The 13526-nt window shown below is 38.7% G+C and overlaps 1 protein-coding gene across 3 annotated transcripts in view; it reads right to left on the bottom strand.

Annotated features, from left to right (window-relative positions):
* Window positions 1–207: 207 nt before the first annotated feature.
* mcf2l2 (MCF.2 cell line derived transforming sequence-like 2) overlaps window positions 208–13526 on the bottom strand; it is a 148643-nt gene continuing 135324 nt past the window's right edge. Inside the window, exons 33-35 of one of the 3 annotated variants that reach the window (XM_062423509.1) lie at window positions 13348–13463; window positions 4113–4204; window positions 208–1616 (exon numbers count right to left, since the gene is read on the bottom strand). In XM_062423509.1, coding sequence (XP_062279493.1) covers window positions 1522–1616; window positions 4113–4204; window positions 13348–13463 — 303 coding nt within the window. In that variant the 3' untranslated portion in view covers window positions 208–1521. Of the gene's footprint in view, window positions 1617–4112; window positions 4205–13343; window positions 13464–13526 lie in introns of those variants that run through there. The other 2 variants (XM_062423508.1, XM_062423507.1) reach the window with 2 other exon arrangements.

The following is a 13526-nucleotide window of genomic DNA, read 5'->3' as shown; positions in this document are numbered from 1 at the left end:
AAGAGATGTGCTGCAGTGATGCTTAATTTCCATCAAAAGCCATTTGGCTGCCTCTGTCTGCTATTCACTCGGCATTTATAAAGGAAGATAATATGGGAAACACATTATGATTGATTTATTTCTCCACATGCATTTTCTGCTGGAAAGTAATTTAGCAGTCATTAGTTGAAAGAGGATGATTGCAGCTCTGACACTGTAAACTTGGACTTTCTTTTTTAAATCTGCACTTATCATGATTGTGATGTGAAAGGGGTCACTGATAGCAACAAACCATGAGAGAGTCAGCACACGACTGCAGTTTCTCTCAGCTCAAGCTTTATAGCCTCTTCTAGCTCTTTGGTTTGGTCTTACAGACTGTGAATTTGCTATTTGGTCCCACCATTTTCATGAGTGTTGTTTCTGGACTCAGGAGGAAGCTGATTTTAGGAGAAACTAGCTGACACAAGGCAGCAAGTTAACAATACAGCTGGAAGAAGAGTGATTATTTGACTTGTATATAAAAACTAAAGGAAAAAGGAACATCATCAACACAGTTTGCGAGTGTTCAGTAACAATCTAACAAACAAAATATCTTGTCAGTATATATAATTTAGCATGTTAGCATGTTGTAAAACCTGTGAGACCATAACACATGTCCTTTCCAGAGAGTAAATCATACAGTATGTAAAAGAGGACTGGCTAATAAACAGATATGAAAGGGAGATTCTCAGTTTCATAATTTCATACAGATCAGGCTGTGAGTACAGGCACGCTCAGATAATATATGTGATGTAATGCGATGATGTTATGTAGGTTCCTCCACCAGAGCGAAGAAAGGCAAGCAAGACAACTTCTAGGTTCTTCTGGAGACTGCAGCTATTATGAAGTGTCTGTAGTTTGAACCTGAAAAGCTGAAGCAGGGCAGCAGAGGCAGAACCTGGTCTAATAAAGTTTTGCTTCAGAGCAGCGTAGCAGCAAAACAAGGCTCCTCACAAAGGCCTGTTCACAACCAGCACATGCACTTTATCACGTTTCCCTAAGGTTATCCTATCAGAGATGAGCAGTTTGCGGTTGAGTTCGCAGGTATCCAACCCAACCACTCACAAGTTGCATTTGTAGTTGTATTACTACAGTACATAATTTGAATTCATCCAACACAGGATGTAATGTTCAATGTGCACATCCATGCAGTGTCTGCTTCTATGCAGACGACACCTCGTTCTTCTGTGAATTCAAACTTGCATTTATGGCTTTCCCGCCGTGGCATCCAGGCATGTTAAGGTTCCAGCTTTGTCAAGAAGCTCCACTGAGAAGCCTCAGTGAGTCGAACATGAAAAACTACAGTTGAAAAACAAGAGCAGGCCATATTTGTAGTCCAATATATAGAACTACAATTAGAAGACTCGTAATTGTTGATAGTTAAAAGTCCAGCTTACGTTTGAAAAACTACAGTAAGAAATGTCTGCCATGTCTGACATCCATCGAAAGATAGAAAATGTTTGTAGTCCAACATGTTTGTAGAACTACAAAAGTCTCCCATGTTTATCTGCTGTCCTGAGACACATCTCCCCAGGTACTGGCTTCATTTTCCTCCGAATCGGAGAGTGCTGCTGTGCACAGATCACTGAAGATATCTGGAAAAAGAAAGAAAAAGAAACACTTGAGTCAGCTGCAATGTTATAAGTTGTTTTTATAACTAAGTTGGTTTCATAGTAATAAATACACAAAACAAGCATAGGGTATATGGATATACTGTGGCATTCAAACACAGTGTATCAGAAAGGGGGGGATGCACAGCCTGGAGTGCGGTGCCGATAAAACATAACGCACTAAACAATGCAGCTTTAAGAGGAGTGTAAAACAAGGAGACATAATAATGAGGCGTTCAATATCTGCAACAATATCAGCCAGGAGAGTGCATAAAGAATTATAGTGAAGGCAGACAGCAGCAATCAACACAGACAGGTGAAGAGGGCCTTTTGTTAATGGGCTCCACTTAACCAAAATACTGAAGGTCAACTGCTAGAGCGTGGAGTTCTGTCCTCCTCAAGTGTGGAGAAAAAAAAAAAAAAACTCAGACAGAGATAAAAGGAAGAGAAAGAGAGGGGGCAGGTGAGGTGAAGGGAAATGAGAAGAGGAGAAGGAAGAGGTAGTTGTTTTTAAAGAGGAGTGGACAGAGCTCCGTAACAAAACAAGCAAGGCCACGACAAACACTTCAGAGATCAGTCTTCAAGCCGGCGTGAAAGGGAGGAGATGGTGGAGAGATGGATCGAGGACAGAGGGGACGATAAAGTGAGAGAGAGAAAACAGTACAGAGATGAGGAGTGGCTCTCTACAACAAAAACCAAACCATGAACTCAATTATCTGAAGGGTGGTTAAGTTAGAGAAGCCACTGGTTCCAGAAGTACTGTTTCCTGTTTTAAAGCTGCCTTTTAACAACATCATCATGGTTCCTCAACATTAAAACACATGAATCTCATACTCAATGCTATATTCTCATTTTTGAGTCAATAAATTAACTGTAAAGTCACTTTGTACCCTACACACCTGTCATGATAACATCATGTTCTACCATTATTCCAACCACAATGCTGTAACTATTATTCTATGAAATGTGGCTGTCCACTTGATGTATGATCTGTCATTAACACAGCGTTTGGTGTAGGCAGCCAGAGGGGGGAAAAGGTGAAGGGGACGATGAAGAGGTGATTTTACAGAGCTTTAATGATCAGTGTTAATGTTGCGTTCATGCTGGATAAGATGAACAGTAGAGATGGGAAAGATTCCAGTGTTCACAACTTGCATCGTCTGGATGTGTGAGCATCAGAAATATATCTACAATATAAGACTACATCCATTAAAAGAGGGTTTAATAGTTTTAGTGTTTTAGGCAGTTTAATATTATCAACTGCCAACTTGGATATGTTGTCAGTTTTCCGACTTGGAAGTTGATGTGAACAATATTAACAAGTAAGAATCTGGTAATTATAGTAACAGTATATTACAGGGAGGTGGTGGCAGTAAGGAGTGTGTATTAAACACAGTGTTAAATTGCTCTTTAACCATGCCATCATTTTATGTTGTGGCCACCAATTTTAATTATTCCAACTGTGTTTCTGTGAAGTTGCATTTTTTTCAGTTTGACATAGTGAATGGCTCTAAATCAGTAGTTATCAGTTAAATCAGTTAAAACATTAAGCAGATTCTGTGTCCATTTTGTATTTTTGGCACCTATGGCACTGTGTTTTCTTCCCAATTGCAATAGTAAAGCTCTGATTTGGGCTCTTGAGGCTCATTGGTTGTATCATTTAGACCAGTGGTCTCCAACACTGCTCCTGGAGAGCTACTGTCGTGCATGTTTTAGGTATCTCCCCACTCTAACACATCTGATTCTAATTATTAACTCATTATCAAGCAGCTGAAGGAAAAACAAAGTGCCATAGGTGCCAAAATCCAAACTGAGTTAAACTGCTGAATGTTTTCATAGTTTACTTCAAAATGTAAGTAGCACAGGTTCTACATTGAATGACTTGTATTGACTAGTTGCCCTCTGCTGACCTGTAATGTTTTATGTTTTATGTTTTTCAGAAAGTGTTCCAAGCACCAGTCACCTAAAATTGTCCACTCAGAAAATGAACAGGACCCTTACTTCTGGAACCCTTGACGCTCCACATACTTTGCTGCTCCATAGAATACTTTATGTAGACTCTGATTGGACTAAATCTATATTTATTTTCAAACATATAATAAACCTTGGCCTCAATATATATATATATATATATACATTTTTTATTTTTTTCCTACGTCCACTCCCAGCACCCAGAGAGAAAGAGAGAGAGGGGAATCATGGGGAGAGTGTGTTGGAGGGAAAGTGCTACAATCAGTCACATCATGCTCTGATTATCCAACTCTAAAAGCTCTTCCATCTTTCCATCCAACCCAAAAACCTATCCAGCATTCCCTCCCTCTCCCATAGCAGCGGCCCGCCCGGTCTCTTGGGCTTCCGGCCTTGACCGCCATATGAGAGAGTGAGAGAGTGATGGACCAAGTTGGAATAAAGGAAGGGAGGGAGGGCTGGGTGAGTTAGTGTGTTACAGCAAGGCTGCCAGTGGTTAGTGAGGAGTAGCAGAGTTGTTACTTAAAGAGTGACCTCCTTCAGATGCTGTGTGCAGTATACTGGAAGGGACCAGCCCTGTCTCTTCTGTTAAAAGGTTCTTGACTAGCCTAGAACATGAGACAAAATGCAGGGGAGGGTCTTTATTTTAGGTAAACACTTTATTTTTCCAGTCCCACAGTTTTCTAATGATCACCAAGAAGAAAATTGCTATGTAGTGTAACTGTTTAACCACAATAACCATATATAAGAACACAATCAAAGTTCAAAACATACTGTAATGGAAACACACAATACTTAACTGGTTAAAAACACTGTGTAGTATTTCAAGAAGCAAAGTAATCAATATAATCTCACAAGTTTACTTTCAAAGTTGTCCCATATCTCCCTACTTTTATTATGAGCTATGGAAATGAAACATTTTAGGCCAGTAGATATGACAACAGTAAAAATACTGTGACTTATGATAATGAGACTGAGAAGGGTAACTGAGAAGATATTGGGAAAAAAATGGAGATGGTATTTAGATCTGAGATGATTGCATTGAAGTATGATTGCTTTGGATGGAGAAGTTTGGAGAAGTTTTCATGCTGGGATTTCTTAAGTGGGCTGTGTGAATGTCCAACTGAGGACAGCTATGGATACGATGAAACCCCCCCCCCCCAACCCAATCTACTAGCCCAGCTCCTTCCTGTTTTCTGTTTCGAATAATATCCAGCGTTTCACATTGCACCCTGTCTGTTGTGGGTATTTTGTGTATGTATTTTGTGTTTTTATAAAATATATTGCTCAACCAATAAAAAACAACGTTGGAAAAAAAAGAAATAAAATATCTCTTTTGTGTAGCTGTAAATTACAGGCAAGCATACAAACTATGAACTATACGAGGAACAAAGATTCCAAACACACAACTGAATATTTGGATGGTTTTGGTTTTCCAGTCTCTGGTTTGTGGCCCACATCTTTGGCTTGTTCAGTGAATCAAACTTCAGCTTCTTCACCACATTCATAAAAAACAGTGCCAAAAAATGTCAGATTGTCGTAAACTGACCTGTGGAAATAACGACTCTAAAATTGCAAGTTTCTTCTATCATCATCAAAACAGTTGAATTTAACTTCTCCCAGCTTCTGTGTCATCTGAACATGTTGTTAGTTGCTGCTCATTGGTTAACCCTCAAGTTGTCTTCTTCTCAACAGAGCAACTTTTGTCCTCCCTGGTCAAAACTGACCCGGCCTGGTTTGACTGTTTATAAAGCATGAGGTATAAATTATCACCCAATTCTGTGTTAGACCTTTCTAACCCACTTCATTCCAATTTATTACCACAGGTTTTACACATATTTCTAGAAATGATGGTCAACAGGCCTCATTGAAATGAAACTATTCCTCATTTCTGAGCCTCCAGGGTCAAACTTGACCCGAGGCAACAGGAGGCAAAACAAAAGTAACGACCCTCCCAAACAAAGAAATTATCTAACATGAACACATTCATTTAAATAAATGAAGTGAAGAAAAATGACCTGGAGTAACCTATGATAAACCACCATATCATTTTGTGGTTCTTTCATAAAAACACTAATTAAGAAGTGTGTGCATGTACATACTGTATGCACTGTCTCTGAAAATGGTCTCTTCTTTCCCTATAATTAGAATCAGATTTGAATACAGGACACTTGATTAAGAAAAAAATCTGACACATTCAGATTTATTTTTATACAAGAATGTGACAATGCGCTCAAATTAACGTCTTGGAAACTTAAGGATGCACCTCTCTTAAAAACTGAGGGAGTGAAACATAAAGACTGAAGGTTTGCAGTTAGACTAAAAACATGAAACAGAATATAAAGACTACAGGACTTCTTAGTGAGTACAGAACATGAAACAGAATGGAGTAACTGCTCTTAACCGATCCTGACAGCTTCTCTTTAATAGTCTTATGAAGTCTAAAGAAACACAACTTCCATACTGTAAGTCTTCTAGAAACCACCTCTGAAAATAAAAGAGCTTATAATGAAGAAGAGGACTGTATGACATCACCACCTGAAACACAGTGCAGTTCTTTCCAGGGAGTGTGAGGGAGTAAACACTGGTGCTCTGGAAGCCTACTGATTCAATCAAAGTCTAGACAGGAAATGTATTTATGATGGTTTTTAAAAGTCATCAATGAGTGGACCACATCTTAATGAGTAGCATAATTAGTTTTGCACACATAGACACAATCAGAGAGAGAGGAACCTGGAATCGAGCCAACACATTGAAATTCCCTCGTAAAGCTTTAAATGTGTATGATTGTGGCTTTTGACCAGCAGGGTTCTTTTTTTTTTTTTTTTCATAAATTGAGTTAAAGCATTATCAGTCTTTTAGGATTTTCATTCTATTCATTTTTCTATGCTTATTTTTTATGTGCTTCTTTGTGTTTTTCTTTGTCTTCTAACATCTTGGAACCATGATAATCCATAAAATCAATCACTCAATCAATAAATCGATCAACCACAGTCACCTGCAGTGCACCTGTACACCACTGACACCAGCTGAGTTTAGTTCAACCACTAGAGGTCAGCAAAGATGTGATGAGCTGACACTTACATAAAGATCATCAAAACTTATAAATAGATTTTAAAAAACAGATAAAATAATGATTCGTGTCATTCACAGTCAGAAGTGTAACTAACCAACTAAATAATTGCTTAAGACTCACCTATATGCATTTGGCTTTTAATCTTAAGCTGCGTTCAGACCAAAAGCGTCTGACACGAATTGAGCAGCAAGTCTACATAGAAAATCAATGTAAATGGGGCGATAACACGTGATTTCATATCAGGCGGCGCGAATGAAGCGAATGAATGAATGAATCAATCAATCAAGCGTCATCCAATCAGCGGCGAGTTTCTCCCGACGTCACAAGCGTGAATGAAGCGAATGAAGCGATGATCCAAAAATGTATATTTATGATCAAGTGGTGCGATAGAAGCGATTCAAGCGATTTTTTCACGTCAGACGCTTTTGGTCTGAACGCAGCTTTAGACATCCTGACTTTCATTTTTATCTTTTGTGATTTTATAGTTAATTGTACTCATAATTGTTCTTATCTTGTGGGTTAAATCTGTACAGCACTTTGGTCAACTGAGCTTGTTTTAAATGTGCTACAGAGTTAAACTTTGACTTGACTTGACCAACTGAGTAAATGCACTCATAAGTTTAATGAATGATGGGTACACTGTATCTGAGTTATCAGAAACTCACATCTTAAATTAAACTGATTCATTGACTTATTTATGCTGCAATTTGAAAGAAAAAGGTAAAAAAAAAAAAGAATAACATCTGGTGAAATGATGGATTGAGACAGAATGACAAACTGTGCAGAGAGTTGGAGCTAAGTGAACTTTAACCAAGCAAAGTATGTTTCAGTTCATCTGTGGCTCTGTTCTGCCATCTGATGATGCTTATTAAACAATTTCCCCTGTTAGTACATGTCTGTTTCCTCCCTAATATCCACAAATACAAACCATTAGAATTTAAAACCAGACGCTGGATGATGAAACTCTACCAACAGGCAGATGACAAGATTTTGTAAGAATGCCAAAGTGTTTTTAAAATGATGTCTTCATACAGCTCATATTATAGTGTGGATAAGGTTAGCGAGGGATCATGTTGATGGGAAATAAACTATGTTATATATTGAAGGTTAGACACCTAAAACGGGTAAATGAAAAGGTTATGGTTCATTTCCGCCTCTCTAAACTCTACATCCTGCATCCGTGCTGCATGTTGGCACTGGTCATGTGACCTAAAGAATGACCTAATAAGGATATCATTTCTCTGCTGATTTTTTATCTCTTCACTTTTTCAGCAGCATCTCAACACTGTTTGACTCTGTCCGACTCTGTCCCATCACTCGTTATTCCCAAATCATGTAATCTCACTCTTCATCCAGCTGAGCCACCGACGGCCCTCTAACTTCTCCAAAAAAAGTTGACTTTGAGGATGTAAGAAGTCGCCTCCAGACTCTGGCATTAGACATCAAAGTGGAATAATTCCCTCTTTACTCTGCTCGTACTGTGACTTAGTGTTGGCAGGATGTGGTTGGATGTGCTAATGTGTTCTCAGCCCTTATACAAATATACCACACACTGCCAACAGCGAGCCTGGAGGGGGCTGAGACAGGGACACTGTGTGTGTGTGTGTGTGTGTGTGTGTGGATGTGGGTGTGAAATGACAAGCCTAAATCTGGAGAGGTGCAACCAGCTCTTGGGATGGGGGACAATAGCAAGTATATTACAGCTTGTGTTGAGAGAGAAAAAAAAAAAAAAGTGACTGTCAGCAGTATTACACACATCCAAACACACACACACTTGTCTTAGAAGTTGACAACACACCAAAAAGCACGCTCATATCTGCCTGTTTGAATTCTGTACAGCTGCACATTAACTACCATCTAAAAAAACGAGCCAAAAAGACAAAAAAGCGGCAGGACTTATAAATTCTTCATTTTCTTCAAGTGTGAGAGCGAGTGAGTGAGACCTTTTAGTTGCAAAAAAACCCATAGATGCAGACGACAGGAGATGGTTTTAAGGGCTGAAATATGCATGAGCTGATGAAAAATGAGCGTATTCAAAGCAAGTCGAGCTTTTATCTAACAGAGTATTAGTCACTTCCAAAAAAAAATAAAATAATGTAGAGAGCTTGCATGAGACCAAAAACACTCTCTCTTTCTTTCTTTCTTTCTTTCCCTCAGTGCTGGATTCCAGAGGCGGTTTTTTTTTCCCTCCATAAAGGCGGTGGCAGCTGTTTTTCATCCCCAACGATAGATGGATGGAGAGATGCGGCGGTGGCGGCGTGGTGAATGAAACACTGATTTATTATTCATCTGAGGCCATTGTGTTTTTCAAAGTGCCTCCCTTGATTTGGCAATAGACCATTAGTCACATGTTTTGTTGTTGTATCTCTCAGCGCTTCCATCAGAGTAATGTTAAAAGTGAATGAAATTTTAATTCCGAGGCGAGCCGCGCTGAGCCTTTAATCCTCGCACAGAGAGAGAGAGAGAGAGAGATAGAGAGAGATAGAGAGAGAGAGAGAGAGAGAGAGAGAGAGACAGAGAGAGAGAGAGAGAGAGAGAGAGAGAGAGAGAGAGATATAGATAGAGAGCGAGAGAGATAGAGAGAGATAGAGAGAGATAGAGAGAGATAGAGAGAGATAGAGAGAGATAGAGAGAGAGAGAGAGATCGGGGCAGTGGAGGAGCAGTTGTTGCACTAGTCTCATTTCCTCTCTCAGTCTGGGATGATTAATGTGGACCAGACTCCAGATAGACTTTTAACCAGGGAAGCCGTGGTATGGGTAATGATTACAGATAGCAGATAGAAAGGAAGTGGGGGAAAAAAAGGTTTTCCTTATGTGAGCTTACATAACATCATCAACTCTGATACTATCTAGTATAAGTTAGAGCAGTTTATGCCATGGACAGTTTGGAGCTCTTTTATAGGGTATGACAGCATATGTAGCACATATTACTGATCAGGTTATATGTAGCGTTGTCCCTGTTGGGAATCTGTTTAAACTCTTTATCTAATGACACCAAAATGATGTTATGTTCATCCCTACTTTGAGAAATATGAACAAATTCGTCAAAACACAAGAAGCTGTACAAGAACTGGCACCCCTCACAAAATAAGGGTGAGGAAAAAGAACTTGGTGATGAGGGGGAAAAAGTAAGCACAGAAGCTGAAATAATTCAATCTTTGGCACTGTTTGAGCATCACCATCACCCATCTCCACTTTCAACTCAAAATAGTTGATCACCAAATGACAAAAATGTTTTTGGAAATGATGGTCAACAGACCTCATCTAAATGAAATGAGTTGACACCAGGAGGGTTAATGCATGAACACATGTAGTGTAGTGACAGATGAAATATAGAGGAATAACATGGACGCCACATGAGGTGTGTCCTTAATAAAGTTTGAATTGAAATTGATTTGAACACTTAAATCACTGATTAATTAGGTTCAAGTTGCTCAAAAAATGTTTTTGTACTTGAGAACGTGAACAAAAGGGAAAAACCTGGAAACTTTCTGAAAACTAAAGTTGTCACAAAAACTTCTATTTAATGTAATTAAATCCAAACTGAAAGGATACACATCTGTTTGGGTAACCTTTGACATCAGCATTTCATCTTTATTTTGGTTTATTTCTTTAATTATTCATTATTATTGTTTGTTTTTTATATGAATATGTGTATCTATGACTGGACTGTTGTCATACCTTTTTATATTTTCTCTTGAAAAGCACTTTATGACATTTTTCTGTGAAAAGTGCTATATGAATACATTATTATTATTATATTATTATTATTGTTATTATTACTATTATTATTTCATATTGTACGGTTGTCAATGCAGATTTAGATTAAAAATAATTCTTATTTGTTCTACCTACAATTTTTCTTGCATATAAAACTGTGAGGTGTGAAAACAATTAAAAACAGCGTGAGGCAGCAATGAAACAGACCAACCTACTCTGTCATCAGTGAAAACAATTAAGTGACATAATTACTACAGTCACCACTGTGAGGAGAAAGTGAAAGAAAATAGAAACAGGCAGCACATCTCCTCTTTGTTCTACAGGCACACAATGACTCTGACCACTTCCACATTCCACATATATGAATTTGACATAATGCAGATGACAATGAATCTGCATGTAGATAACATAATGTGTGATATCCTGTAACACTGTATACTGCTTGACACTGATGAATCATGCGGCTCTCAGTCTAATCACGCTCGTGTCGTTTCTTCTCATTGCTGGGACAGATAATCAGACATGTGCTCTGTTTTGTCTAAAACATATTGCTGAGGATGAACACGGAGCTTCAGTGTCACCATTAACACCGCTGTTACAGCCACCGTGTGTATATTTCAATTAAAATTTGGCTCTGTAGAAGCGTGCTGGCACCAGGACCGATGCAATCTACCGCCTCATTTTGTTGCCAAATAACGCATGAATAAAAGGCCACGACGGTGTGATTTTTTCACCGAGCTGATAGCCCGAAGATTAGTGCGTTCTAAATAGCGGAGCGGCAGGTAGCACAGAGTACCATTAGGGTCATTTGAGCGGGTTCCTGGTGAAACATCCACGCTAATATGGCCCACTGAGCTGTCCCATAGCTGCAGGTGGTTGAAAGAGCTGCTGATAAATACCAATGAGTCAGTGATTGCTTCACCAGGTGCTGCCTGCTAAAAACTTTCTTTTCTGGAACAACAGCTCACTCAACCAACCAACCAGCCTCCTCCCCCGACAGCCGGCTGCAAATTTAACACAGTGGTTGTTTAGCTGCTCAGTTAAAGGACTATTACACAGCTGGTAATGTAACAGCATGCAGTGTTTTGCATGGTGATATATTACTTTGTTACTTCAGATTTTAAAGTTGCAATTCTTTATTTTATTAGTAAGTCATTCTACCAAATGAGCTGAGAGCTGTCTCGGGCTTCCAAAAATATCACTAGAGAGCTGTGATGATGTTTGAAATGCATCCAGTTATACAGCTGCTGCTCCAGATGTTTCAGACTAAGCTCAGAAACAAGCACAATATAAACTTAATTCAGTTATTGTATACATAGCCAAGACATTCCCTCAATTTTCCATGTAGCCAGTAAAGTAAGATTAATGAATGTGGATGTAGGCTCACATCGCTCACACTGAATACAAATATCTGATAGCATCTAAACTTAAATAGCAACTTTATAGACTTTCAACTACTCAAAGTGCTTTTACACTACATGTCACATTCACCCATTCACACACATTCATACACTGTTTGCACAGCCATTGGGAGCAATTTGGGGTTGAGTATCTTGCCCAAGGAACAGTGTTGGTGAGTAACTAGTTACATGTAACGGCCTTGTGTGATTTAATTACAAAATAAATATAAGTGTAATCTGTTCCAGTTACTGAGAAAAAATATGTCATTAAATGACAGTTACTGATAAAAATGTGGATGATTACAAAGAAGGTTACATCTGAAGTCACACCTTTATCATTTTTTGATATTAAACATGTTGCTGAATACATATATTGCCGTTTTTAATTCTTTGAAATCAATGTTTTTTTTATATCTAGTAAATAAATCATGACTTAGGTTTATTTGGAGCACACATGGGCTTAAACGGTGCCACAGTACCAATTAAACCCACTTTATTCATCAAATATCTTTATTTTATATTCCAAAATCTACATGAACTAATGAATACATTTTCAAATGAGAGATAAATGTTGCTTTATAGGAAATGATCTCCCTTATAAATCATGTCAGTATCCATGAAAAACAGCTGGACTTAGATTTTGGTAATCACGTAGTAAGTAAGTCATCAAAATGTCATCAAATGTAATAAGTTACATTACTTTGATGAAGTCATTGAAATACTTACATTACATAGAGTAACTAGTAATCTGTTACATTTCTAAAGTAACCTTCATGCTGACTGGAGGAGCCAGGAATCGAACTGATGATCTGATTAATGGACGACCTGCTCTACATCTTGAACCACAGCCATCCCAAATTTTGGTGTGTGACATTGGGAAATGTAGGAATTTGTGGGCGTTAGCGTACTCAGTGTAATACTACCTGAATCATACATTTCACCTGCTGCTAACAACTGACCTCTGACATCAGTTCTTCCACTTTCATGACGAGCACCTTAGTACTGATGTCACAATGTTGACCAGTAAAAAATAAAGATCATAAAAATCGAGTATGCAGATGTTAACGAGCTTCTCAGCAACAAACTGCTGAGCACGCTGGGACTAAAGAGCAAACCTAAGCAGAAAAAATAATAAAAGGACTCAATAATAATAATAATAATAAGCAAAGTGTGGTTCTTGTGTTGCTATGGAGATGTGCTTCAGCTATAGAAGTGCTGAGCTAAAAATATAAAGTCCCTAGGAGAAGTAAAAAGCATTGTATTGCAATTATAATTTATTGAGGTCACAAAGTAATAATAAACAAAGTAAAATGCAATGTCAGACTGTTTCATTTTTGCTTTATTTGTGAGTCATGTTAGCTCTTGTTGTACTGGGAACAAACTGGTAATCCAGTGTTCTCGCACCTCATTTTAGGTACAAGATGTGTTTGAACTGGCAGATGTGGACCTGCACAGTGAGAGGTCTCAGATATAGTGTTAAGTCAGTAGGGGGACAGGGAGTGATGGGGGGGGGGGCTTCCTCACAGTAGCTACAGTGAAGCAGACTGGAACTCACCAGTGACCGTTCTCCGCCTCCTCTACAAACTGGACCAAGTCGCCCGACTCCAGAGAAAGGTCTCGAGCTTCACGGGACTCGTAGGTCAGCTGCACCCGGAAACGACTGCTGTCTCCCTGCAGGAAGAAAAGATGGAGTCAAACTCTGCTTGAACTATGTTACATTTTGGATGTGACTAC

Source organism: Scomber scombrus, chromosome 8, assembly GCF_963691925.1.
Source record: "Scomber scombrus chromosome 8, fScoSco1.1, whole genome shotgun sequence".
NCBI classification, from domain to species: Eukaryota; Metazoa; Chordata; class Actinopteri; order Scombriformes; family Scombridae; genus Scomber; species Scomber scombrus.
Note: the sequence above shows the minus strand (reverse complement) of the source record. Positions and strands in the feature narration are given on the sequence as shown.